The 27,364-nt window shown below is 46.8% G+C and overlaps 9 protein-coding genes across 9 annotated transcripts; 5 read left to right on the forward strand and 4 right to left on the reverse strand.

Moving 5' to 3' along the window:
- Window positions 1-818: 818 nt before the first annotated feature.
- RhiXN_07214 (Uracil DNA glycosylase superfamily) lies at window positions 819-2,166 on the reverse strand (the record flags this gene model as incomplete). The annotated part of the gene is made up of 9 exons (XM_043327030.1): window positions 819-824; window positions 859-922; window positions 982-1,038; window positions 1,086-1,137; window positions 1,192-1,290; window positions 1,383-1,498; window positions 1,570-1,778; window positions 1,866-2,042; window positions 2,083-2,166. 9 exons carry the CDS (start codon window positions 2,164-2,166, stop codon window positions 819-821), a joined length of 864 nt encoding a protein of 287 aa, XP_043185502.1.
- Window positions 2,167-2,496: 330 nt separating this feature from the next.
- On the forward strand, window positions 2,497-3,146 carry RhiXN_07215 (CFEM domain protein; the record flags this gene model as incomplete). Its single annotated transcript, XM_043327031.1, has 4 exons — window positions 2,497-2,752; window positions 2,820-2,892; window positions 2,939-3,020; window positions 3,078-3,146. 4 exons carry the CDS (start codon window positions 2,497-2,499, stop codon window positions 3,144-3,146), a joined length of 480 nt encoding a protein of 159 aa, XP_043185503.1.
- A 792-nt stretch (window positions 3,147-3,938) lies between these two features.
- On the forward strand, window positions 3,939-4,698 carry RhiXN_07216 (farnesyl-diphosphate synthase; the record flags this gene model as incomplete). Its single annotated transcript, XM_043327032.1, has 4 exons — window positions 3,939-4,019; window positions 4,098-4,252; window positions 4,399-4,544; window positions 4,625-4,698. 4 exons carry the CDS (start codon window positions 3,939-3,941, stop codon window positions 4,696-4,698), a joined length of 456 nt encoding a protein of 151 aa, XP_043185504.1.
- Window positions 4,699-4,960: 262 nt separating this feature from the next.
- Window positions 4,961-13,330, reverse strand: RhiXN_07217 (translational activator gcn1; the record flags this gene model as incomplete). Its single annotated transcript, XM_043327033.1, has 23 exons — window positions 4,961-5,480; window positions 5,531-6,147; window positions 6,194-6,267; window positions 6,318-6,582; window positions 6,633-7,271; window positions 7,324-7,898; window positions 8,268-8,457; window positions 8,509-8,541; window positions 8,596-8,665; window positions 8,764-8,915; window positions 8,970-9,184; window positions 9,232-9,426; window positions 9,478-9,598; window positions 9,650-9,807; window positions 9,865-10,005; window positions 10,054-10,237; window positions 10,286-10,395; window positions 10,463-10,670; window positions 10,743-10,929; window positions 10,989-11,015; window positions 11,064-11,580; window positions 11,650-12,084; window positions 13,165-13,330. The coding sequence occupies 23 exons, from the start codon at window positions 13,328-13,330 to the stop codon at window positions 4,961-4,963; spliced, it is 5,799 nt and encodes a 1,932-aa protein (XP_043185505.1).
- Window positions 13,331-14,197: 867 nt separating this feature from the next.
- Window positions 14,198-15,187, forward strand: RhiXN_07218 (chitin deacetylase; the record flags this gene model as incomplete). The annotated part of the gene is made up of 7 exons (XM_043327034.1): window positions 14,198-14,295; window positions 14,344-14,412; window positions 14,465-14,490; window positions 14,542-14,680; window positions 14,741-14,852; window positions 14,907-14,950; window positions 15,004-15,187. The coding sequence occupies 7 exons, from the start codon at window positions 14,198-14,200 to the stop codon at window positions 15,185-15,187; spliced, it is 672 nt and encodes a 223-aa protein (XP_043185506.1).
- Window positions 15,188-15,986: 799 nt separating this feature from the next.
- On the reverse strand, window positions 15,987-16,936 carry RhiXN_07219 (Glycosyl-transferase for dystroglycan; the record flags this gene model as incomplete). The annotated part of the gene is made up of 5 exons (XM_043327035.1): window positions 15,987-16,089; window positions 16,140-16,321; window positions 16,371-16,469; window positions 16,531-16,754; window positions 16,813-16,936. 5 exons carry the CDS (start codon window positions 16,934-16,936, stop codon window positions 15,987-15,989), a joined length of 732 nt encoding a protein of 243 aa, XP_043185507.1.
- Window positions 16,937-20,692: 3,756 nt separating this feature from the next.
- On the reverse strand, window positions 20,693-21,226 carry RhiXN_07220 (50S ribosome-binding GTPase; the record flags this gene model as incomplete). The annotated part of the gene is made up of 2 exons (XM_043327036.1): window positions 20,693-21,059; window positions 21,186-21,226. The coding sequence occupies 2 exons, from the start codon at window positions 21,224-21,226 to the stop codon at window positions 20,693-20,695; spliced, it is 408 nt and encodes a 135-aa protein (XP_043185508.1).
- Window positions 21,227-23,657: 2,431 nt separating this feature from the next.
- Window positions 23,658-24,182, forward strand: RhiXN_07221 (50S ribosome-binding GTPase; the record flags this gene model as incomplete). The annotated part of the gene is made up of 1 exon (XM_043327037.1): window positions 23,658-24,182. One exon carries the CDS (start codon window positions 23,658-23,660, stop codon window positions 24,180-24,182), a length of 525 nt encoding a protein of 174 aa, XP_043185509.1.
- Window positions 24,183-25,783: 1,601 nt separating this feature from the next.
- On the forward strand, window positions 25,784-27,322 carry RhiXN_07222 (phosphotransferase enzyme family protein; the record flags this gene model as incomplete). The annotated part of the gene is made up of 5 exons (XM_043327038.1): window positions 25,784-25,974; window positions 26,361-26,519; window positions 26,576-26,846; window positions 26,904-27,129; window positions 27,183-27,322. The coding sequence occupies 5 exons, from the start codon at window positions 25,784-25,786 to the stop codon at window positions 27,320-27,322; spliced, it is 987 nt and encodes a 328-aa protein (XP_043185510.1).
- Between the last annotated feature and the right edge of the window lie 42 nt (window positions 27,323-27,364).

A 27,364-nucleotide genomic window follows, 5' to 3' on the forward strand; every position in this document is an offset into this window, starting at 1 on the left:
CTACAATCCAACGACATGTTCATAATCAAAGATCGTTCTCTATTCCAAATGTAAACGCTCTCATATTAGTGGATATAGAGGTTGCGTAAACGTTCTAAATCCTAAGTAGCATACAGGATGAAACTACCCGAGCGCACCTACTCCATGTTCTTACTGAACGGACCTGGTCACACAAGAATAACCGGTCGAGGTGAATTAGATTAACTACAAATGTACACAAAAAAACTATACACAGCACTGTCACAATAAATAAAACAACAACATTCAAGGGCCGTCTCATGCGCATGTATAAAACTACTGGAAAAGCAAAATCGAGTTGTGCGGGCGTGTTCCAGTCCAAACGGCAAGTAATCAAAACACATGAAAAAAATGCACATGTTAGTTCCCATCGCCTCCTTCCTTGGCATTCATCGAGGCTGCACCAATCGATGGTGCTATCAATGCCATAGCGCTGTTCCAACCAGTCGTTGGCCTTTTTAAAGTGTCCGTTTCCGAGGAAACCTTTGCTTGCGCTTAGAGGCGAGGGGTGCTACGAAAGTCGATCACTTTAGAGCTTTTTTCTTAGAGTAGAATAAAACGAACTTACAGCGCTTGTTAGAATGTGATGCTTTTTCTGTGTATACAAGAAACAAGCGAGAATAAGAAAAATATCAATAAATGCGGCTGAAATACGAGCAACAATCATACCTTGTCTAACCCAGCAACACGCTTACCAGCCCACGCACCCCAAGCCATAAACACCACACCCGACCAACGCCATTTGAGCCCGAAAGACTCGCGCCACCGTATTTATCTACAGCCTATTACAATCCAGCCCGTCAAAGCTCCATCACTTAAGAATTGAAAAAAGTAACAAACCTTGACAACTGCGTCTGTAAACGTCTCCCACCCCTTGCCTGCATGGCTCCCTGCCTGACTTGCTCTAACGGTAAGGGAAGTATTGAGCAAGAGGACACCTTGATTCGCCAGCTCGTTAGGTACCCGTGCTTGGGAGGTTCGAAAGAAGGATAGGTCGATTTGATTTCCTTGTACATCTGTCTTGTCGCTCAGTATTAAAGTAAAGTAAAGGGAGGCGAAGAACATACGTTGCGTAGGGAAGAGGAACTTGTACACCCGGACGGACGGAAAAGCATAGACCTGTTATTGGGGAGCTGTTAGCATACATGAGAGATGAAGGTAACGGAGACGTACCGTGAGCTTGTTTGGGGCCGTGATATGGATCTTGACCAATAATCACGACTTTGACGCGTCCGAGTGGGGTACAGCGAGACCACGAGTAAATGTCCTTTGCTATATCCAACCAAGTCAGTAAAAGCATCCAAGTGATTAATGACGTCGGTGCCGAAGCTCAGGGGCATCGCAAGTTAAAACGTAAGACGTACCTGGCGGGTAAATCTTGGTACAAAGCGTCTCTGGGTCCTTGATTCCCTCTTCCCACAAGAATTGCTTGAGCTTGATAAAGTACGGCTTCGTAAGTTCGTCTTGGAGGACTTTGAACCTGAGCAAGTAACCATATTAGAGCTACTTCCAAAAGAGGAATCGGTCCAGAATGTGATCAACGAGACTAACCAAACTTTGTTTAGCGTCTCGCACTCGAGCTGTAACAGCTTCTTTTGCTCGTCGTTTAATCCGGCAATAAAGTTGTCCATCGAAAACGGAATGTACTTGAGCGCTGTGACGCCATTGACAGTTCTCTTTGAGCCGGCGCTTGTGCTTGGTTGATCGCCTGGGGCCGGGGACGAAGAGCGCGCTGAAGCAGGGGACGAAGCCCGAGCTTTCTTGGTTACACCAAACATGGTCGCGATTCTACAATCATAATTCAAGTCAAGTCAACCCACACGTGGATAGACAAAAAAAAAACATACGAGCGCTGTCTCTTCTCCCGTATGAGCCGCGGTTTCTGGTTTGGCGGTTGCCTTGGCCTTGGTCGGACTGGACTCGGCGTTGGATTGAGAAGCACGCGGAGCATCGTCGAGGTAGTTTTCCTCGTCTTTGCTGTCTTTCGGGTCTTTAGTCGTATCTTGCTCAGTATGAGTCTCGGACTTGGTATCTTGAGCTTTCTCCAGACTCTATGTCTTCCACCTTGGCATCCTCAGCGGGCTTTGCCTTGGAAGGAGAAGACGAATGGGTCGAAGCAGGCTTTGACTTTTTCGACCTGGGAGGCATGCTAGAAAATCGAAGTAAAGGCCGAGGACGAAAGCAAGCACGCCACGAGAAGACGGAGATGGAGGTCGAGATCAAGGACGTCACGGATGAGTAGTGCGGTCTTGTTGACCGAGACTGCAAGATCGAGATCCTCATTGCACGTGATCGTGCCACCACGTGACGCCCGATACGATTAGTCATTCGTCGTTTTGATCCGTTGTCCGGTTTGCGTCGCTGTGCTGGTGTTGATCACTTTTGAAAAACGACAAGGCAAGTCGGGGGTGGGTCTCTTATTGGCGGTGTACTTACATTATATACATAGATATATTATTAGACACACGTTCATTCAGCATGCGATTTTCCACTCGGTTTGTTGTGCTTGGTCTGTTTGCAGCGATTGCGAGTGCCCAGACGCCTATTCCCCCGACCGAGACGGCTCCGACTGGGTCTGTTACTCGTACTGTCAGTGATACTGTTACCACCAGTGGTACTGCACTGCCATCCAGCTCTGTCAATGGGACTATTACTGCGAGTGGCAGTCTAAACTCGACTGCGACTCTGAGTGCTACTTCCACCACTCCAACCACGACCAGTTATCCATCCTTGGGTGGGGCTTCTACTTGCGGCAAGTCATCTGTGTCTTTTAGTGTTATTTGTACTGACCGGTCATGCAGTGGCCAATTCTTCAGGTCTCGATTTCCCAGGCAAACTGCTCGACTATTATGATGTCAACTGCTACTGCAACAGGTGCGCCCTTGTTCCTCTGATGTCATTGGGCTTATATCTGTCCTAGTACACAATTCCGCTCAGGTCTTGTCCAATGCGTAGCATCAAATTGTCCCCAGGACCTGTCCAGCGCCGAGAATTACGGCCAAGTACGTCATACCATCGTTTGCTCCCTTGTCCATCCCACTCACCATTCATCCACATAGCAATTCTGCACATCGTCTCGTCAGTTTAACCTACCTCCTGCTCCATCATCTACATCGCGCGAGCAGTAGCGTGTCCCCACCCACCGGCGCACCCTCACCACACCCACGACGACGGCTACAACCACACCCAACGCAGCAGCTGCCTCACGACAAGTGGGAGAACTCGGTTGGGGGTTGGCAGCCGCACTCTTGGGATTTTTCGCGATTTGATTCGACCCCACGCTTGTTCTTGGTGCTCCTATCGTATTCCCAGTCTCGCGATTGACCCATCCCCCATGTTCAGTTCGCATTAGATCCTCGGCCTCCATTCTCCCGCGTCGGATCTCATTCATATACTATTACTAGCACATACGGACCCTTTCCTCTTTTTGTTGCCTTGTTACTTACACACTTGTCCTGCATGCAGCTTTATTTTATTTATATTCGATCGTCCGTCACCTCGTCATTTGACACTCGACCAACACGCCCAAAGGCGAGTCCTCCCGAAAACAAAAGCCAAGAATAGAAAAGCATATGAAACGCGCTATTCTTGTTCGGAACACGTTTGGATCTAAAATTCATAATGAAAAAATCCTGGATTGATCTACCGCCCATGGTCTAATGGCGCTTGATCGTGGACCCCATGTCACGATCAAGGGTGGTCTTTCCAAAATAGTCTACAAGTGCTTTATTAAGGCTGCGGTTTCTCGCGCCACGACTTGACGCGCGCGCTCGGTCCCTCTCTTTCTTGATATAAAGCTCCTTCTGGTAGTGCGAGGTCTCTATAGTGCCCCTTTATTATTAGCCTCGTAACGTCGACCACAGCAGCGGCAGTACTCTTCCAATCGCCGTGTTCCCCGTTTATTAAGTAATATAATTGCAATGGACTCGACTCGGCCAGATTACGACCACATCCTTCCTCTCCTCTCCGCTCCGAACCCATGGCGTCCTGAATCCGAGAGCGTAAGTCCTGCCTACTATACCCAAAAAAAAGAAAAAAAGAGTTGGTTCAACGCATTCTAAACTGACAAAACTCAACAGCACCTGCTAGAACCGTTTACGTACCTCACGTCCAATCCCGGCAAAGACATGCGTTCGCACCTGATCGAGGCGTTTAACCTCTGGCTCCAAGTCGGCGAACGTGAACTGGCGATTGTGGGTAAAGTGGTGAATATGTTGCATAATGCGAGTTTGATGTGCGTTGCCTTTTTTTCTCTCTCTCTTGTTACCCCCCTCCCTTCCTATCTTTCTTTCCCTCTTTCCTCCCCCCCTTTATTCGGTGCCCTCACTATGGGGTTTGAGGAATTAACAACTTAACTTGTATGTGTTTTGTCGGGCGCAGGATGGACGACGTCGAAGACGATTCTCAGCTCCGTCGTGGTGCACCCGTCGCACACAAGATTTACGGAATTCCGCAAACGATTAATACTGCGAATTATGTTTATTTCTTGGCGTACCAAGAGTTGTTTCAAGTTGCGAGACTGGGATGTGTGTCTAGTTTTCTTTTCTTTATTTATTTATCTTGAATGTATTTTCTGGATACTGATGCCATTGGATTTTTTAAAAAGCATCGGACAGGACAAAAGATTTAGACAAGGTCGTTACTGAAGAACTTTTAAATCTCCATCGAGGCAGGGGTTAGACTTGTTATGGAGGATACGCTCGAATGTCCGACCGAGGCCGAGTATGTTGAGATGGTCAATAGTGTGTAATCCCTTTTCACTCTTCGTAATGCTTTAATTTACGCGATGGGGGCAGAGACGGGGGTTATTTAGGATTGCGATTAAATTGATGATGGCGCTCAGTCCTGTGGAACCAAAAGTGTATGTTCCCATCGCGTTCTATCTGCTCGCCACTCTAACTCGAGCATTGTTCCGGTAGTGACTATGTGCCGCTCGTCAACCTCATCGGAGTCTACTTTCAAAGATCGCACTCTTGACGGCTGGTGGATAGGTCGTCGCTTGTGTAATAACACGAATGAGGGGACCCGTGAGTTGCGTTGTGAATGGCTTGAGTGCTGATTCTTCAGTACGTGTGACAAGGTCTCCGATGGCGTATGCTGATTGTTCGCGTTGTTCGCTGTTCCCTGTCGTAAGACCCGCAAAGATAATAGGAAGTAATGGGGACAAGCCCTTGGGCAGTCCGAGGCCAGGAACATATCTCCCTGGTGCACCCGTCGATTCAAGTGCACGACGGAGCGGAACCGAAAGGCCCTCTAGATCATCTTTGCCGAGAGATTTGACGAATTCGTCCAGCGCGTTCCACGCCGGTTCGATCACGCTTTCGTCCGAGTCATCAAGCATGGGGACAAGCACTCGGATCCAGTCTACCCTGTAGATCTCAAAGTCCAACTCGGTATTCTTGCAAAATATACCAAAGAATTCGAGAGCGCTTATGCGGCGGCGAGGGCTGTCGTGTTTCACCCTATGCGCACAGTGTCAGTGAAAGCAACAGTGTAGATTGCCCATACTGACCAGCTGAGCAGGAGCATCATCAATGTATTCAGACCTTCGGCATCTGAAATCGATGCAAGTAGGGCAGTAGTAGCTTCGCTGACTGCCTCTCGTGTCTCTTCGTCTTTTTCCGTTTCGAGAGACTTGACCAAGGCCGTCAATCGCTTGCTGGAATGGAACAGGGAATACAGTTGTAGCTCGGACCTGTATGTATTGTTAATAAACAACCTTAACATTTTAGGGTTATAATTTACCATCATAACCTCCTTGAGCGCTTGTAAAGCCGTACCCGAACTGTCGCTCGAGTCTCGTAGCGCCTCCAGCAGGGTTGGAATAGTCTGATCGATAGCCTGGGCACCAAGATGTTCTTGTAATACATCGAATGCCTGAGCTGCCGCGGCTCGCACTGCTGGTTCGGAATCGACTAACGAGACACGAACAGCGGCGGTGATTTCTGCTTCGTGGCCTTCGCGCTGAGATTCTGTCGTGTTGAGCATAATTTCTGTGAGAACCAGGCAGACACCCTCGCGAGTAGCAGGATTGGGCGAAGTAGCCGCGGTGCGCAACAATGGTACAATTTCTCCAAGGATCTTTTCGCCGAGTTTGCGGCACAGTTCTGCAATAGTCCTGCCTGCCGTCTGAAACAAAATCAATTGCAGCTCTGTCCTATCCGAGATTTCGTACCTCGCGCTGGTCTGAATCTGGGCTTGCCAGGAGATTGACGATCTGGTCGATGAGCGTTGGGAGCAGGTCGCGAACTATTATGCGATATTTAATGAGAAGGACGCATACATGTACCTGATCTTACCAGTTCTAGGTGTGTTGGCGACGAGTGCCTTCCAGATATGAATCGAAGCAACACGAACGGCTGCAACAGCATCTTGACGAACGATATACAGAGCTGCAAGGATACGGTCCCTACGCTCCTTGCCGAGTGCCTCAGTGAGCGCACGCCGCGAGCTCTCGGCCGCGGTAGTATCGATAGCTTCCTCTTCGTCCTCTTCGATTTCTGCTTTTCCGCTGATACCGGACACACGGAAGAGTAGTTCTCCGACAAGAGTGATGGAAGAGTGCTACAAGGGCCTTGTTAAAAAGTATTGATGGGCGATGAGGTATGACTTACCCTAATGCGCCAACCAGAATCAAACATGCCTTTCTCGAGCTCTGGAAGAAGCAAATCGATGGCTTTGGAGCTGTAGTTAGTCACAATCATTCGACCGGCCTTCATTGATGCTGAGCGAACGCTTTCTTCCGAGTCTGCCAATCCACTGAGAATCGGTGGAATAATACGCGATAGATGAGGGGTGAATCGATGGCCAAATGTCGCAGGAAGATACACAAGCAAGGACATAAATCCTTCGCGAACATAGGGCCTTGGGCTGCTAATACTGGCAATAACTTCAGGCAGCAAACCTTCCATGCGCTCCATACCAAGGCCGGAAAGCACCTCTGAGAGACCTTGAGCAGCACCCTGCCTATCAACACCAGATGTATCGGTTTTAAGTGTCTGTAAGAGATTCTCGACCATATCAGGGAAATTGGCCTCTCCAAGACGCTCGATCAGAGTTCCAAGCGCTTTCGCGGCCGTTGCTCGTGCTTCGGGTACAGGATCGACCAAAACGATATGGACAAGTGGCATTAGTTGTGATAGGTATGGAATAAATCCTTTGAATCGGTCAAAGAGGATAAATTGCCAACGATTTGACAGCTCGTTTAGTGTCAGATGAGCGCTCTTTAGTCCTCGAACGATAATGGGTATCAGCTGCAAAACCAGTTAAAAAAAGGAGAGCAGAGCGACCAAATATTTCGCTCACCAAAGCCAGCGATGGAGAGTCAATATAATGAACAAACGAAGTTTTCAGTAGATTGGTCAATGCATTCGAAGTTTTGTCGGGGTCCACCATAGCCTTGAGTAGTGTAGGCACCAATGACTGAATTTCAGGGTTGTTGATAACTTCTCCGAACTGCTTCAAGCTTTGTAAGCTGGGGAATGACTGTAGGTAGCGAAACGGACAACTGCTTCGGAGCACAGTAAGCCATGGATCCAAGCAATTCGATAGACCTTTTTTCGTCCGCCACTGCTTTTCCTCGAGTGTTTCCAATAGTGTAGGCAAGATTAATTTGACACCATAACCGGACATGTTCGCCATAATAACTTTCGAAGCATCGATTGTTGCCTCTCGAACATCTGGCGTTCCATCTCCAAAGGCTCCAAGAAGTAATGGAAGAATAAGTGGAATGTATGGCTCAAACAGTCTTCCCAGTGTGGCTGAAAGCGTTTCAAAGACAAAGACTGCTCCTTGGCGAGCCTCAAACCGCTTCTTGTCATCCATCGCACGCCGCAATCGACCAACGATATCAAACTCTTTAAATCCAATGATTCCTCGCCCTTTAAGTACTCAGCGAGCCCATAGGCAGCTCCTCGCCGTTGGGCGTATTTAGCCCCGTTGACAAGTTCGTCAAAGAGCTGATCAACGAGCTTAGGTAGCCTTGCTTTCATAAGTTTGACCAAGCCAGGCAAGCAATCTGCTACAGCAATTTGAACAACCTCTGATGGTGTTTTGAGTGCCTCCACCAACGACGACGACTTGAGGTACCCGGGGGTCGGAGGCTTCCAAGTGACCTGCGTGCCGTCCAAATAGAACAACCACAGCCTCGGATATTATCGCTTGTATCTGTTCCACTCGATGGGCTTGACAGGTATTTCTCGAACATCTCAATCATTCTTGAAGTTTTTTGTCGCCATGGAGGTCTATACCTGCGTCTAGCATGTTTCTCCGAACGGCGGCATGGCGATCGCCCAAAGCCTCATCCTTGATCAAGAACTCGAAGAAAGGTACGACCTCTGTTTCAGTGAAGTAAGGTGCGAGGTGCCGGAAGGTGTTCGCAATTGCAGCTCGCGCTGGCCAGGGATCGGCCCTATCCAAACTCGATTCGATGACCATACCCTGGGCATATTTGTGAGGCCAAATCAAGGTTGTGTGTAAGTAATAACTTACGTATTCGTCAAATTCTGGAGCAAGGATCTTGGCCTATTTATGGTCGAGATTAAGTGGGCCGTAACAAAATCAAATCAATAACTCTACCTTTTCGCGATAGAATTCCTCAGGGTCAACATCAATTGGGGTAATGTTTCTGGGAGCGTGGACACAGACTCTGCAATAGCTTCCCCAGCTGCGGTGCGCACATACTTATTTTCATGATCTACAAGTGCTTTAAATTAGTGCGGATTATGAACCATAATTGTTTCGCACCTAGGAAAGGCAGGAGTTCTGTTATGTAGCCACTTGGAATATCTAATCCATTCTTCCCAAAGATGACGAGCAAGACGGGCGTTTTGTTCGTCTTCATCATGGCAAGCAATCCAGATTTCGGGAGACCAATCCAATTCCGTTAGATCGAACGGCTGTATCATTCGAGGTGAGCGGTGTACACAGTCCCAGAAAAATGCTTAGTTTACCTGTAGAGCTTGTAAGCACGCATTTCGAACATAAGCCTCTTGCGCAAGGGTGCTCCGTAGTAAAACATTAGTTTCCTCTTCTGTGACGTTAGCAGAGATGGATTGTCCCAAGTCAACAAGAGCCGACACTGCGTTCTTAGCGATCTTCGGCACAGTCCCAATAATATGAATGAGGCTACGAGCCGCCTCTATACGTGGGTACGCAGGATCGGAAACTGGAAACAATTAAAACCTCGCTGTAGACAACTAGCCGCAGACTCACACTCTCCACAATGGAATTGAATGATATCCATAGCTAAACTAACTTGTTCGAGTGCTTCCTCCGGAGTTGCAGTCGAAATACCCCCTGAACGGATAACATGGTCGATGAATGGAGACGTATATGCGTATGTTGATGGATCGAAAGGGGCCTTTTCGGATAAAGAGCGAAGTCGATAAAGTACTCGAACAATAAGACCTGGTCCAAAAGGTTATCAATACATGCCACGGCATAACTCTACATGCATACCAGCAAGTGGCTCCAACTTGAGTTCTTCAGGCACGTCGGGAACATCAAAAACACGCAAGGTCGCAACCCCAATCCACCTCTTGAAAACATCCAACCGGTCTGAACACATGTTTGCCAGGTCCTAGAAAAATGATAATTAGTAGCAAGCATCAAACATGACCAGATTGGTTACCAAGTACGTCTCAAAAGCTTCACCTCCTACAAGGGAGCTTCCTTTCTTCAACGCGCCGTCCAATAAAAGCTTCGCAATACTAGCAACATGGACGCTCAGTTCAGGGACACCAGCAGCAACAAGGCTCTTGATTAATGCCAGACCGCGCAACATGTCATCTTTCACGCGCTGAACATTCGAGCGGGTGGTATCTTCTTTTTCTAGCTGGCATTAACTTGGCTTGCTCCTGTTTCGACAGGCTTTGGTTGCCGCTCCCTTCTTATTCTCGAGAGTTTTGCGCAGTTCGGCTTCCCACTTTTCTATATCCGCATCCTTGCTCTTGTTATTCAGCACCGGCCCCTTTTTGTTCGCAAGGACTACCCGGCGTTAGAGTCGTCCTAATTATTTTTGAAAAGAATGCTCACCGTCATGGAACATAGTCCCCTTCGGAGTCCTCCAAATTGCAAAGTCCACCGCGCCTAGTGCCTCGACCTGAGATGGAGCCAAGGACTGCCGAATCTCACTGATCACGTGTGGAAGTACGATCGAGGGAGCAATAAAGACGATGGAGCTAAGCGCACGATATGCACTCTTTGTAGTTTCTTCGGACTTGAAACACGGTCAGATCGTTTGACAATAGAATAGATCAATACTCACATGCTCCCCCTGCTTCAGCAAAACAAGCTCCAAAAGTCGGTCTACCTTTCTCGTCACCAGAATATGAGGGTCCAATTTAGCGCGTAAGCAAAGATCTACCAGAGCTGTCGCTGGGGGGAGGCTAAACAGTGGTTTATCAGTTACTCTGATGGATTTCCTCCCGGCCAAACCACTCACAAACAGCATCCCGATGAGCAACTCCCACCATCTCGACCACCAGATCGCCCCTCAATGGCTCTTCGACATGTTCAGCACTAGGTGTGATGGAAGCCAAAAGTGCAGAGAGCTTGGCTTGCAAAATAGTGATAGGATTGGGACGGCTTGTGTTTTGTGGACCTTCGTCTGACGGTGGCTGCAGGCTTTGTGGCTGGAGTGGATGCCTTCGCTACCGGTGTTGCTGTTGGTTTAACAGGTGCCTTTGCCCCGGTAGCTGGTTTTGCAGTAGATGCCAAAGTACTGTGCTGGTAGTTGGAGCAGCTTTAGGCTTGGTTTCGGTTGCGGCGACAATGGCTTCCACAACAAGGGGTATAACCGATTTCGGGAAGCGTTGGGAAAGCTTTGATAAATTTTCGAGTGCGAGCCTCCGGGTATTGTGATGGGTCGAACGGACTGCGCAATAAACAAAAATCCCTCCAAGAGCAGATCTATACACGATATATGCGTTTTAGTTAAACAGGGGCAATGCCTGTCATTCCGAACTTACTTTACTCCCTCGGCCTTTTTCGCATTGCTTTCCTCGAACCATTCGAGTGTCGCAATGCCTGCATTCCGAACTTACTTTACTCCCTCGGCCTTTTTCGCATTGCTTTCCTCGAACCATTCGAGTGTCGCAATGGCTGCGCGAAGAAGCCATATTTCCTCCACTGGGTCGTTCACCTTTCCCAAACCTTGTCCCAGAGCAAAAACGAGGGTTTGGCAGCAGTACCAGCAATCCCAGTGAGTACTGGGTTCTTCGATGCTAAACCCGCCACACGGTGTTACAAAACGATAACCAGTATTCGAGAAAGACATACCGATCCCATCCTTTCCACCTTTCGCGAACCCTATCGCAGCAACATAGCCCTCTAACGGACCAGCAGGAAGATTCAACGGCGTCGCCGATGCCGTTTTCAGATTGTTTTCAAAAGCCGGAGAAAGGGCAACAAGGCATGAAGCAGCAGCCGGAGTCCACGATTCGTTCTGGCTTGCAAGCTCCCAAAGTGCATTCCGACAGCCGCCGCATGCCGCTCGCCGAACTGGTATTTTGGAACTTCCCATCTCTTTGGTAAGTGCGTGACCACTTCTTTTGGTATCTCCTCATTTCGGCTGTGCAGGCAAGACAGATCAGTGATCCGACCACAGAATTGTGAGAGGTACAGACATACTTTTCAACAAAGCTCCTACCGGAGGCCATCCATCTTCCTTCCCATCCTTTGCGACGCCAGGGACAACCGAACTTAATACGTCAATCGTTTTCCCCTGTGATTTAGGTAATGCAGAAGAAATGGCACCTAATGTCGCGCGATGATCTGCGCTGGTCGTTTTAGCAGTCTGAAGCGGGACAAGAATGAGGTCCCGTGCGGCCTGAATGTTTTGTGCATGTATCTCCTCTGAGTTGGTCGTTGGAGATGTGTTGGGCGGAGATCCTGGAAGCTGTGGTTTGGGAGTAGAAGGAGCGAGGAGAGATTTTACCACCTGGATGGATCCAGAGCGGGCGACTGGATTGGTGGATTTTGTAGCATTTATTGCAGGTGTGAGAACGCGCGTGAATAGGGCTGGCGAGAGTGGATAGGACAATGAAGAGAAGAAATGGGCAAGTACTGTAAGGAATAAATTAAGCACACCAGCCGTGAATTATGCAGATTCCAAATGGCTTGCCATGTAATGACACCTCTGGAGATCTTAAGATAGCCTTCTCTGCCGATGGGACCACGGTATTCGTCAAATCTTCTCGGTAATGCAGTTTTTTCAGGTCGTGAAAAGATTTCTAAGATTTAATCATGAGATTTTGTTAGGGCTCAAGTAGTCTTCGCCCTTACCAAGATATAATCTGGAACCGCAGATTTTGCCAGGATTACATTGTTTGAATAATAAGTCAAAACATTCCCCTGCACAAACGTCAGACAATTCACTCTACGAGTGATGTTACAACACACCTTTATCAAGCCTATGTAAGTAGGTCCAGGACTCTCGTCATTGGGTTTGGGGGGGCGTAACCCCTTAGAGACACATCCACGGCAATGCCAATTAATACTGCGTAGTTAAGCGGTACTGAAGCTGTCTTCGCGGTCTCCAAAAGTGTGTCGACGACTGTGGGTATAAGCGCGTGATTCTGTGTGCAAACTCAAATTCCAGCAGCGACTCGGTGTATAAACCCTGGGACCCACATTTCGGAATGTTCTTCTAACAAGTACAAATGCACTTCGAATTGCTCCAGATTTGCCTCCGCGTGATACAGCATCAGCAAGGACGGCCATGGTATTTACTACTACCTTGAAGGTTTTCGCAGAGGAGAAAGTATCCCTCTTGGCACATGCTGAGAAAGCGGCGGCAATCCATGTGAGAAGTACAAAGTAGTTGGAGGTGCTATTGGTTTGGAAGACTCTTTTGCGATCCATGCGATGAGCGTATGGCTGATGAGTGAGGGTGTGGGAGGTGGGGTCGCAGGAGAGACATCTCGCCGAAGCAGTGAATTGACACACTCCAGCACAGCGTTTCGAGAATCAGAGTCAGAATATCGAGGAACAGTAAGAATCAACAGATGGAGTATCTCTAGGGACTGTTCCTGTGATATATCTGTTCAAAATTAGGCAACTCATTAGAAGGTGCCAAACGCATTGCACTCGCCTCCTCGGTTGGCGACCACACCCAATTGCTCCTTCAAAACTCAATTCTTCCACGCGTTCCATCGCCCAATAGTCTCCTCTGTGCTATCACCATAAAATGAGCCCAGTCCTCTTCTTCGTTTATGGCCACTGAAGCAACATCCACGGTCTCTTGCCCATCATCGCTAGCATCTTCATGCTGGGCAGTGCTGACCCAAGAATGAATTTCGGCTTTGCTCATGGCCGATTGACCTGAGGCAGCCACTAATTTTGCAAGTTCCGATTTCCGAGGCACCCTGGATATACAATATATACCAGAAGATACGCGGTATCTCGTCTTAGTTGCAAATCAGGGCAGACTTGCTTGGCGCTAAACTTTTCAGAGCTCATGCTGACTCAGCATTCGGATTCAATATCCCCGACTTTGCCTTTTGCTCTGACCGGTTATGAACACATCTAGCGTACGTGCCGTGGGGGAGTTCTGATGGCCATATAAATTTTGTGTTCTGAGACAACATCCGAGCCGAGCCTAATGCTTGGATTAATTCCGGCCCAAACACATACTACGTCGATGGCGACACATCTCAGCTTGCTTCTGTAAATCTCTCCCAGTAGCCATGATCATGTGGCCAAAATCAACAGTGCGACTCAACTGAAGGAGCATTTGACTTGGCGTCTCTATTCATATCTTCTTCATTTCACACTGGTTTCCTCAAAAGTTACTGTCTAGCCTTGAGCTTTCCTATCCATGTTCCCCATTTAGACTTATTTCCGGACCGACAGCAATTTCCCCGTCGTTCCAGCGAATATCTAGCTCAGAACACAACTCTACAAATTCCCCAAAGTTCGCTGCAATGTTCGGGTAGTCACAGGTCTCATTTTGAGTCAAGTCTGTAGCTCGTCGTCGCCTGGAGTTTGGTTCTCCCGTCTTCGGTCTTTTGGTTGGGATTCGCGCGTTGCCACCTATCCTTCAGTGGATCTAGAACCATTGCCTCACAACAGTTAAATATCTTTCTTGGGTAGGACCTCATCCCCATTATCTTCTCTCAATTGGTTGAATTCAGATGCATACTACGTCTTTCATCATTGCCAGCGCCCTCTTTGTCTCATGTGCGCACGCTCTTATAGCTCCCCAAGCGAGCATGAAAATCGTGCCGCAGCTCGTGTGTACACTACCTGCACACAACCCAAAACTCTGGCCATTACGTAGGTACTTGCTATGAATCTTCTTCTCCTCATCTCACCCACGATTAGATTCGATGACGGCCCGAATACGTATACCAAGACTATCGTAGATACCCTCGACAAGGCTGGAGGAAAAGCGTAAGTACCAACGGAACTTGTCCCAACAAATCTACATACTCGCTTGTTCCAGCACTTTCTTCTTCAACGGAAAGAACTGTGCGTAGCATCATTCCTTTAAATCCAAACGATCACTAATTCGGATAACAGACAATTGCATCTACGATACCACCAACGCTGATCGTGCCAAGTATGCCTTCGATCGTGGCCACCAGGTTGCGTCGCACACCTGGAGTCACTTGCATCTTCCAACCTTGAGCACCGCCCAAATTACATCAGAGTTCCAGAGGTAATTGTATTTAATTCCGTTCGGGTACGCATTTTACTAAGAATGATACCGCGAACTCAGGGCGAATGATGCCATCAAGAAGATCACGGGTGCCGTCCCGCGTTTGTTCGCCCTCCTTTTGGAGAGTACAACGCAAACGTTCAGAACGTCGCTGGATCCTTCGGACAATCCTGTATGCTGTTTTTTACTTGATATCCATAAACTGCGCTTACCAAGTTCCTGATAGTGGTCACTTGGGATTTGGACTCGCAAGACTGGAACGGAGCCTCGGTGATTCAAACCCACTCTGAGTCTCTTAGCTAGGCACTGAAACTCTGATTTAGGTCTCTCAAACTGAGGCCACCTATATTGACTCTCGGGTCCCCCTCTGACCATTCTTGGGACGTGCTCAGAACAAGTACTCCATGGGTCATCAACTACGCGAAGTCCAAGGGATATAAACTTGTCACTGTTGCCGAGTGTGTTGGCTCAGCCTTACATCTCAAAAGGTTCTCCTTCGGCCCGTGATGTAAGTCCAAGTTTTACGCTTCTCCAAGTGCTGAATTCTAAAATGGTCGACTCTTAGTCCAGTGGGTTTGTTAATTCGAGAAGCGACTTCTTTAATTAATCTAGGTAGGCGCATACAAATACAGATTGGAGTGCGGAGCTTCTCAGCCCATTGTATTCTGCCATCAAATCAATTACTTTGATCTTTTTGACCAAGTTCGTCGAGGTCCGTGATGTAAGTCCAGTTTTACGCTTCTCCAAGTGCTGAATTCTAAAATTGGTCGACTCTTAGTCCAGCTGGGTTTGTTAATTCGAGAAGCGACTTCTTTAATTAATCTAGGTAGGCGCATACAAATACAGATTGGAGTGCGGAGCTTCTCAGCCCATTGTATTCTGCCATCAAATCAATTACTTTGATCTTTTTGACCAAGTTCGTCGAGGTACTATGGAAGCCCAATAGTTAACTTGGGTATGCAAATTGGAAAACAGTTTTATCTATAACGCACCTCCAGAACAAACTCGGGCACTACAGTTTTCATGCACTCTTGGCGTAAATTATACTTATCCTCGGTGTGAAGTGTGTTGATACGTAAGCTCTGAGAGATTTGCCTATTCGATCAGATCCTATTAGCGCTAAAAAGAAACCCTATGGAGTTGTGCTCAGCTCACTCGATACACATTTCCTTCCTAAAACCATCATAAACCTGCTTATTAATTTTTCTCTGGGACCATGATCCAATAAGTATACATAGGAAAAGGCCCAAACGACAACTCACCTCGTTCTTCCTCGTTTCTTCCGCATACGCGTGGCTCTGGTGAATCAAAAATCGTCGGATAGAACATAAAAATTGATTCCTGAGAGGTAAATGCTGAATAGGCAAGCTGCTTTGTTCCCGCCGTATCCAATAAATCTCTCGTCACACCTGTTTGGTAATCTTAGATAAATTGGAGCGGCCCTCAGCGCGAGGCTTACCAAGGCGGACCATCACGGCGCATAATCACATAAGGTTCGTAACTCTTCTGGTATGTGGTAACTCGATATACTTCCCCGGGCTGAGCCGCATAATAGTGCCCATAATCTGTGCTATTGTGCCCGGGAGCCCATGATTGATGAAACATTGCAATCTTTCTGGATTCGACAAGTTCTATTAACGCCTGTAACACCCATGTAAGTATGTTTATGCTACCAGTATGTAGTCCTAACCTTCTTAGTTCTCGGAAACGTCCTCCAATCTTTCCCGTCCTCCTGAACCACATACTCAAACGCGGGAACCACAAATGCAACCTCACCGCCCCTAGCCAACTCCCAGAATTCGCCTCTTTTTTAAGGCGCTCCTGAATCTATCTCTAACACCTGTACACACTGCAAAATCCACATCGAGCATCATGACCCAGTCCGTTCGAGCATACAAACGCGCCACATTACGCCACATATTAAACTGCCGGTCATGTTGATCCACAATGACATGTATGTCGACCCATCGGGAGAAGAGTGGCGATGATGTGTAGATAGCATGTAGTGAAGCAAGGAGATCGTTGCGCCTGGTCGTGTTGGTAGACGAGATGTGGACTGCTGCTGACACCGGTCCTGAAAATAGGGGAGAGTATGAGCTCCCATTTTACCCCCCCAGAAAGGGGACTGTGACCTTGGTACTGCTCTACCAAACGTGCCAATGCCTCAAATCTATTACTTGTGACAATTGTTGCTACCGTCACATCTTCGTTTTCGTGCCCATGCGATGCCCGGTAGTAGTATGGCATCACGTCCATGAGTTTTGGAGCCGTATCGAATAATTTTGATACAAACAAGGATCTATTCCAAGTATCTCCATGACCCGCTCGAAGTGTAGCACGATCTCCAGTCCAGGTAAAGCTACTCAGGGGTTGAGAACATGAGTTGATTGAAATGATATGGCATATGTTTCGGGACAAGTTCAGGCACAGCTGTACTGTGGTGTACGAGATGACCATGGCAAAGTAGCCGACAGTTAATGTCCGAACCAATAATCTATACATCTGCGTGTCGTTTGGGCGGGCGCTAGCTACGGGTATGAAATTTCAAAGAACTTCGGGGATTGTTTGTTATCACTCTGGCCCAGGTGGGTTGGTGTTTACATATACAGTACCAGTAGCACAGATCAAATTTATATCAATGTAAGCTAAATTGAGATAAAACCCCTCTGGGATTACGCACACAAGATACTTGATTATAGTACATCCAGGGCCTCACGGCAATTTATGTAGTTTGCACTCTAAAAACGTACCGGACTCGCGCGTACTTTCACAAGTATTCTCACAAAACTGTATATACCGGTTAGGTCCGACAGTCGTATATAAAGGGGGTTGTGGGCCAGTAGTCTCCGCACAAATTGCGTGGGGAAGGATGGATGTGAGGAGCCTAGGCAATAATCATGTTACCAGCTCGAATCCACTAGACTATGATACTTAAGCCCCCAGATGCGATACATGTACGGGTGCAACCCTTGTCAAAATCAAACTCCATGCTATCCAGCGGTTCAAGGCTTTCCCACTAACCGGGAGCGCGTTTCTAGAGGTGATTGAAGTCGACAACGTCCAAGAAATAAGTGTAAGATACATATGGGAGTCATGATCAATAAGAACCACATACAATAATATTATGAAATTTAGCCAACAGCCCTCATCCGTTCCGGGACAAGCATGAACTATTTTTGGTCGTTAAGCTACCTAAGTAGGTATGTGATATTGTGGTCGGCTTCAATATCCTGTATGAAGTCAAAGTAAGAAATCCATATCGAATACTTCTACGTCCCACTGTTATCGACGAGGCTTACCTTAAGTTGGCATTTCTTTCTCACCTCATCTTTCTTTTCTATAAGATCGCTTTGTTGTCTCCATGAGTAATACATAAGATTCAACCCGTTCGCGGTGCCCTAGTTTCGACTCGTTTCATCATAAGTCCAACCTCATGTGAATGTGCAGTATCGGCGCATGGGATGCAACACTCGTACTGACGACTGGGTACAATTCCTACACAGGCGTGGCTACGAATGTGCAGGATGTCTCCTGTGCGGTTCATACCGCATACATAGTATGAAGGGGAGTATTTCTGATTAGATGGATCGTGGAGGTGCCAGGGATAGGTTGCCCACACACTGTCGGCGAAAACAATTTTGGCTCCGTTGCACGAAAATGAGTCTGCGGGAGTGCTCTTTGAGGAGGTCGAAGATGAGGGCACGACACAGTTGTAAGATTCGACGCTATAAATTGAGGTGTTATGGAAACCCGTGGCCATTTAGCTGTATTATTCATAAGGAATCTAATACCTACGTACCTCGTAAGCGACGTACTACCATAACTGTCTTGCCTTGTTTGAGTATCCGGGAAGGCGACCCCGCCCTCGATTCTTTGTTGAGCTTTCCTGCACACTATCGATTTCATGTGTTCAATAAGCGATTGATCCCCGAGAGCTCAAGCGGACCGCTTTCCTACAAAAGGTGCAGTGCTTCATACGCTTCAGCTCGGTCCTTCCTCCAACCAGCATTTCTTTGTAGATCTCTTGACACGACGCAGCCCACACTTCGTAAGGCTGCGAAGAGGGTCGCATGGACGAAAGTTTGTGACTCGATTCCATTATAGCTAAGTTTGGGCTGGCTTCTTGATAGCTATTTTCAACGGGGTTTGACATACTCAAAAATCATATATAGTAGATATGTGGTAGATAAAAGACGATGGAGGCGGGATGTGTAGCGGTGGAAGGGATGAATCTCCGTGTATGTGGGCACGTGTTATGTACATACGACAGCATACCCCCGTGTACCCCCTATTCCCCGGCCAACCATGGCACAAGTAAGTGGGGGTTAGTATATCAATGAGTAGCTATTGTGGTCTTCCCGGCCATTCCATCGACCTCTCTGGTTTCATATGAGCTTTTATGAGCTTTCGAAGCCCTAAATGGTTGAATATGAACGTTTATATCTACCACTTATGGTGATGTCATGTGCCAGCGCTACCACTATGTGATCGATGCGTGATCGATTTCCTTTTCTGGAAGCAGCATTGAAGCACGTGTTTTCGTCTAGATACTTTTACTGTAATTTGAACCGTAGAATCTACATATTTTGTGATATTTTTCCACCACATAGGAAATGGTTTCCCCACGCCCAGCGCTTAGGGCCTTGAATTTTACAGTAATTCAATTGATTGCTTGGCAGCTGTTGACACCCGGTACAAGTGTTACCGAGAGCAAAGACTGGGCTCGATCAAACCTCGCTCAGAACCCCCGGATATCGATATCCTTATAACAACTACCATCGTAATCCTCGCTCAACTATTACCGAAAATAAGAGGACCTTCTTTTCTGCCCCTTCCTCCTGCCTTGCCCGCAGCTAGGTGGGATTGGCCACCCGACCTGTGAGCCTCTCTCGCCTAGTATTTCGGCGACTCTCTTCCCTCCCTTCCTGGTATGCTTTCGTTCACTAAGTACTTGCTTCGCTCCTTCATGTACAGCCAAATGGGTTTATTATGTTACACTATCACATACAATATGCACATAAACAAGTCATTGACACAGATCGTGATAAGTTGTTACATTGTTTACATATATCCGGTAACATCTGCATCGTGCAGATTGAACAAGTCTGTACGTTAATGGACACTCAAAACTATCGAATGTTCCTTTTTTGGTATTGTTATCGACTTATGCAAATTAGTATGGTTTGATAGAAAGCAGTATAAAGCATCTTACTCGTGATTTGAGGGCGAGTTTGAATAACCGGACGCCTTATTACCCTTGTAGGTTTGTGACCGCCTTTCCGAACTGGATCCATAACCTTCATTCCGATTGTAAGTGGTCCTGTGTCGCTTCGAATCTAAAGGTTTGTTTTGAGGCTTTCTGCTAAACGAATTGGAGTCTTGGGTCCAGCGAGAAGAGCCATAGCTATTTCCCACGTTCTCTGTGGAAGGCAAATGGTATGTGAATGATAGTTACTGTCAAAGCTCTTGATGAAGTGCTGTGGTCGTGCTCACGAATTAGGGCGACAATTCTAGTCACATAGTCCCAAAACTTCCCAATGAAGTCACGAATAATTCCGCCTTTGTTGGATGGTCTATCGCCAGTAACACAATTTTGTTCGCCGACATTGGTAGCTCCGTGATTAGCTCCGGAGGGCTAGTAGTTATGGCCTTCATTCTGGCTATCTCGTCGTCGATTTCTTATCTCTCTGTTTTTCCCGTCCTTCTTCCTTCCGTAAATAATCCGCAAATCGATTATCTCGAGCCCTCGATTGATCCATCGACTTGTTTTCTATAGCTTCGATTTGCGCCTGAAATAAAGCCCAATCCGAGTCTATGATAGTTTTGAGTTGGGCTTCGTCAACTTGTAGGCTTGTGTTGTTTGATGGTTTGTTTCACTCGTCCTCAAGACCTGAAGCTGGTCTAACAATTGACCTTCTTTTATCCTTGTACGCTCCTCTTGAGAATCAAGGAGTCGCAACCATTTTTGGTCGTCTGCTTCTAATGCATTCTGCCTTTGCGCCATTAGTTCACTCATTCTTCTTGTCGTTTACGAAGATTGTCTTCTAGATCTTGCCCAATCACAAGCCCTACGTCTGTTTTCTCCAGGGGGAGCGACTCAACCACCAGCTGACGCTGTATTTTTGTAACCATAAGGTCCTTTCCCAGTAGCATTCGAATGATATTGTGAGCCGACTCTTGGGTGTTGGTATGACGAGCCATCTGTGCACCTTCGGCTAGAGGCGTTCCAAGAACTCCATCGCGAAGTTCGGCTTCGCGGAGTATTTCATCTTCCGTTGGGTGGATTGACCACATATTTGTAACATAGACCACATTTTTAAACGCTTTGGGGCCACAGAGTGCTTTAAACATCATATGTCGGAAGCTTGTTCCTCCGACTCTAGTGTCAGAGATTTTGTGGACGTGAGATAGAGCATCCCGATAATTTGATACTGATTGGTATACCTGTATAAATGGGCATACCGATATTGGCGTGAACTATGCCGCTTGCATTCTTTGAACTTACGCTTCGACAAGAAACTCCGTCAAACCGTTTCCGACTTGCATCGTGCTGCCACTGGCTAAATTTGCGAACTACAGTTAACGTTGTTGTTCGGCGCAGTATGCCAATCATTTAGTTCTAATTTTCCAAAGAGTTTGTAACGCCTCTCTCACCGATGTTTTTCCAGTACCAGCATCCAAATAATCTATGTGTATCATAAGCATTGTTTTATCAGTGAAATCAAACTTTTCCATAGAACAAGCTGCAAACACAGTGGTGGAGAGGAGGGAGAGGGAGAGCCGCTTCAAAACAAAAGTCGTCAACTCTCTTGACTTTATTCAAAATCAACCTGAATTGGCTATGCGAACTCCCTAGTCCTCATCAGTCTCTCAAAATGATGCCCAACGCTGAGAGCCAGTTCTCTGGTCCCGGCGATTACGAATAACTCATATTGCTGGCCAGGTGCTCACTTACACAATAACTTTAGGGCCCTTTATGGGCGTCTCAGGGCCTTGAGTCCATGGAGCCGCAGTAGTAGACGTATTACAAACTCCAGAGCCCTTGTTAGTTAGGCTCATTGCTGAGCAATGAAAAGATGGGTGTTGTACTGTTGTACTGATGCAGTGAACCTATCGATACCGTCTGGAGCAAGAATCGAGCGTTGATAGGGATGCTTAGGATGACAAGAATGGTGTATTATAACTGGGTACGCTCTCCCAAAATAAAGGTGGCAGTTATCACACTCCTCGCGCCCCATTTCTTTGGAGTTGCTCCATGGCTACAAGATCAGTACGAGTCGAGTCAAGGCAAAATTTCCGCCACGCTATGCGGGCGGTGCTGCGCTAAGGCTATAGGTCTGGCCACCTTGATCGTCCAATAGGCATGAGAGCGGTATCTCTTGAGCGTCAATGTTGGCACCTGAAAACCTCCATCACATATAGCTTCTTGGGGATAATAAGGGGATGACGTATACATAGCATAGGCTCCAAGTGTGGGATTGGTTCTCAAGCGCGCGATCGACCAGTGAAAAAATACAGTTGCAGTAGTAAGTCCAAATTAAGAAAAGAGACTTGATGGATATTCATCGGTATTGATGGTACAAACCCTGTGGCCTTTGTATGGTGTAGTGTATTTCACCAGTATGACCGAATAAATTTGTTAATATGGCCGCTATCGATCCACTTGCAATGTGATACAAATTCTAGCACATCAAAGCACATTCTACGCAATGCATGGAGACCTTCACCTCCGCTAGTCTTCACCAAACAAAGGCAAAATTAACAAAACACCCTATTTTATCTGAGAAGATACGCCAGAAGTTCTCAGATGACGCTCAAGAGATAGCGCTCTCATGCCTATTGGACGATCAAGGTGGCCAGACCTATAGCCTTAGCGCAGCACCGCCCGCAGCGTGGCGGAAATTTTGCCTTGACTCGATTCGAACGGATCTTGTAGCTATGGAACAAATGTAGAGAAATGCAATGCATAGAGTAGGATGTTCAGCATTCCTTTTGGAAGTTTTCTAGCCCTAAGCATAGCCCTTGGTACTTGACATTGAATTTGGAGGGGAATGAGCAACAATATACTGACTGTAGGTGGGATGACGAGTTCCGATTGAAAACCAATTGCAAGGGTTGGTGGATTTGAGATGTTATAAAAAGTGCGTGCTCTTCAGTGAGCAGATGCATCACTTCCCACTGGTTCAGCTTGGCCCTTTATTTTCTCATCTGTCGAAAGTTATACAGGATAGTGAATTCAAAAAAACTGTAGTCTCTATATACTCGTAATACTCCTGAGATGATTGACTTTAACTGTGGCTTACACGAAGCAGCAATCATAGTGTATGTATATATTCATATTACCGATACTTACCAGTAGTACTCAACGTTTCAACACAACAGGCTGTTTGGACCAACGGGTGCGGGAAAAACAACGGTGTGGACCAACGGGTGCGGGAAAAACAACGGTGATCCAAGGATTGCTGTATCGTGTACTAGCTCAACATACTAACTATCTGATTTATATATAGTTTGCCAATGTTGCAAGCGGCGATTCTATGAGTATCGGCCATGGTGTCAAAGCTGCACGAAGAATATAGAGCCCGCTACTATGTTTACGGTCGACGGGAAACCTGTTGTAGTGGTTGATTGCCCTGGTTTCGACGATACGTATTGTCGGAGACGATATCTTAAAATCGGTGGCAGGGTTTCTTACTGCAGCGTGAGTGGAACTAAGTTACACACCCCTTTCATGAAGGCTCATGTTAATTACTCAAAATACCTTCCAAATGTATAGATACTCGCAAAAATTCAAAATAGCAGACTTTTATACCTACACAGGATTACTGATACTCGAGTTAGAGGGACAGACATTCGCCATCTGAACATGTTCAAAGAGCTTTGTGGAACCGACTCACTAAAAATGTGGTTTATGTGACAAATATGTGGTCGAACCCTCCAACAGACCACGAGATATTCCGCGAAAATGAGCTACGCGATGGTATTGATTTTTGCAGGACCCCTGATCCTAGGTGCACAGATGGCCCGTCACTACAATACACAGGTGTCGGCCCATGATATCATTCGACTGTTACCTCGGGAGCCTACCATGCCAAAAGTTGCCAAGGAGATCAAAGATGAAAACCGAAAACTAGAAGAAACGGCCGCTGGTATAGCTCTTGGGCATGGCTTACAGGACGAGATCAAGAAGCTCAATGAACGGATTAAGACGATACAGGAAGAGCACGCCCGGGTCATTGCAGAGATCAACACAAAATTCCAGAATCAACTCACAGAACAAGAGAAGGTAGCGCGGCAACGGCACCAGTCGATGGAGAATTTGCTCAAAGAACAGGAGCGGAAAGTACAGGAAGAGCGGGAATCGTTGCTGGGCCAAGTAAAGTCATTGAAAGAAGGGCACCAAGAAAAAGAAAAAGACTGGAGGGAGCAATTACAAGCTCTCCTTGCTACGATGACTCAAAATATGGTCCGAAACGATGTTGCGCCTAGACTCGAACCATAACGCCCAGTTGGAATCTCTTCAAAGGCAGCACGAAGACAACTTGAGGTCCACAAGGGAAGCCAGCGAAAGACGTGAAGATAAAATACGAGACGCCTTCCTAAAATAAAAATAGCTGATGATGAAAGGGCAAGATTGGCACAAGAGGCGTTCAATGCCGCCCTTGAAGAAGAACGGAGACATAGAAGCCTTTGTGTAATTGCGTGATCATGGCAAATACTTTCCTTCAGAGTAGTTTCACTGTGGTGTGATAATCCTGAAAATCAGTACATCAGTAAAAGATTCCTTTTTTCAGTAGGATATGGTCTGAAAATTACAATGTTAGTATGCCTCTCTCAACATGAATCAGACTATGGAAGAATCAATACCTATGAATCAGACTATGGAAGAATCAATACCTAAAATCAGTATGTATTGATCTTGACTTCAGCTCTATTCGAATATGGTGTCATTAGTGTTATTTGTAGAGTGTGACAAGTGGCTAGATTCCGGTCGTAATGAATTGAACCTATGCAATATTGATAGTGCTGGCTATATCTGGCACTGTTGTCTCTTGTAACCTTATACTTTGTATACAACTCCCTCCGTTAAATCAGACACATCTAGAGAGTGCGAGCCGGAATAAGATGCAGGCATCTTGGAATGGGCACAAATGAAAATTCTAAAGGGGACCTCGCCATAAGTGACCACTTTCCAAAGCTTAATACTACCAGATATCGAAAGCGTTTCAGTGGTACTGCTAACAGTACGGCTGCCGAAAATGCTAATGATTATTCACAGTTATAGAACCAACTGAGATCGACCTTACCAAGGATCGGGTCATCTGAATGAGTCGTTAGCAGGCGATGTTGTATGATAGTGCCTTCGTCCAGGAGCCGGCACAGCATTCCTAAACTATACCAGCCTAAAGTTACGGATATTTGGAGGGGTTTATAATCAATAACATGCCTAACCGCGTAGGCGAGTGTGTGTTAGTATTATGATGTATGTTTGGTAATGTAGCTACCATTTTAGATGTATAGATCCCTATACATAGTCTGTTTTCGGTATAAACGCCTGTATCTGGATGTTATAAGAAAGTGCTCACTGTTGTTGCACGTCAAGTCCCATCCCCTTCTCTTCTCTTCGAAGTCTTCATGTTGAATTTCGATTGATTTAAACATATATCCTGCTGTTGAGCTTCCAACGGTATTAGCCAGACTTGAGACAGATTCGATTTGCTCGTTATCTTGGTATTCCAATAAAGGGGCGCGTATTCGATCAGAGTACTAGCTATAGCCAGTAGTACTGAATTTAATTAGTCAGGTATTTTAATAGCAGTCCTCGTAAAATGAGAGACGTTGATGAAAGTTGGAATCTAATGCACTCCACTGGCCACGGGATGGTTGGGCCATATGAGTTGGTAGCCCTTATTGGCTGTCACCAGGGCTAAGCTGTGGATTGAGCGTAGTTAACGCCCGGCGCCCTCGGTACCGGGTACACACGTTGCCGGGGCCTCGATCGAGGGAGTCGCTTGTTTATATCCTTGCAGCCAGCCGCCCACCAGCTTTGCCCCCATCTGTTTCCCTAAGAGAGCTAAATACCAATAAAAGAGCCAAGCAGTCATGTCAGGTGGTAAAATCGGTGGCGAATATGGGGAAATCCGAGCAAACATCGACATTCAATCATTGAACAAGTACCTTGGGCAACATGGAAGGGGAATTAGAGTACCTGTAGAGGTCAAGCAGTTCAAAGTGAGGCTTTATAACATAGATCTGAAGCTATATGATGCTGAAATTTCGGAAAGTATGGACAGGTAGGACATCCAACTTTTATTATTTCACCAGAAGACTGAGGCATGAATTCATCCTTTAAGAGTATTTTATATATCCTAACCTCATACTAGCGGAACACGATTTGTGATGCGCAAAAAGCCTGGTGGTCAGTTACTGTCGCCAACCGCGCATGCCGTTGAACGAGAGTACAAAATTCTACAAGCTATTCATACTCACAATACCGCAATAAGCCAAAGGCTTACATTCCTATCCCACAACCAGTCCTATTGTGCGAAGATAGCAGTGTGATGGTACACCCTTCTACGTAATGGAATTCCTTGATGGAAGAATATTCAGTGACCCTCGAATGCTCGAAATACCAAAAGAGACAGAAAGCAGTGGTAAGGACTAATTGAGCATTATTTAGTACGTTTGTGCCCATATCTTACATTCCCGGACCGTTACAGCTGGCTCTCGGCAGTCAGATCACTAGCTGCCTTATCATCACTTGTCCCTTCGGAGTGGGACTCGAGAATTTTGGCCCCCACACCCCATATTTCCCTCGGCAAATCAAATCCTTATCCAAGTAGGTTTTTACATGACTCAATTACATAGCACTCATTTCTCGAAAGAGTGTCACAGGCTCAAGCCAAGGTTGTCGACGTGGAAACTAAGGAGCCAGTGGGACCGGGCTCAAGCCAAGGTTGTCGACGTGGAAACTAAGGAGCCAGTGGGACCGGTTCCCGATTATGACGAGATGATCGCATGGTACCGAGAACACCTCCCTGACGAAAGCAAAACCGGTCTTCGCGTAGTACATGGAGACTATAAAATTGATAATATTGTCTTTCATCCCACTGAGCCCCGGGTTATTGGAATCTTAGACTGGGAACTATGCACTTTGGGCAGCCCGGTCAGTTTTAGAATATCGTCATATTATTGTTTACTTACAGCCAATTCATACCCGCAGCTGGCAGATCTCGCCAATCTTCTTATGCCTTACCACGTTGACCCTGCAGAAGTACCACCCCCGAACGCGATTAGTGGATTCAAGGGACAGCCTCCTGATGCAGTGCCGTGTTCTCTCGAAGAGTTGGAGCGTGCCTTTTGCGATGGGTTCGGAATACCATACCCGATTACCGAAATGGTCTTTGCGAATAGCTGGATGATATTCCGGCTGTCAATTATTTCTCAAGGTACGTCTTCAGTACATCTGTAACTAATCAATCCATGCTAATAGGGTACACAGGCGTTGCTGCGCGGTATGCACGGCGACAGGCTTCGTCAGCAAACGCGAAGGCACAAGGAGACCGCTTCCCAATGCTTGGGGGTATGGCAAAGAGGCTCATGCTGGAAGGTTCCTCCACGCAACTAAAGGCGAAGCTCTAATATAGAACAGTCGGTCTTGCTTATTGTAGGATGTGTACTGAA

Source organism: Rhizoctonia solani, chromosome 13, assembly GCF_016906535.1.
Source record: "Rhizoctonia solani chromosome 13, complete sequence".
In the NCBI taxonomy this organism is placed as follows: domain Eukaryota; kingdom Fungi; phylum Basidiomycota; class Agaricomycetes; order Cantharellales; family Ceratobasidiaceae; genus Rhizoctonia; species Rhizoctonia solani.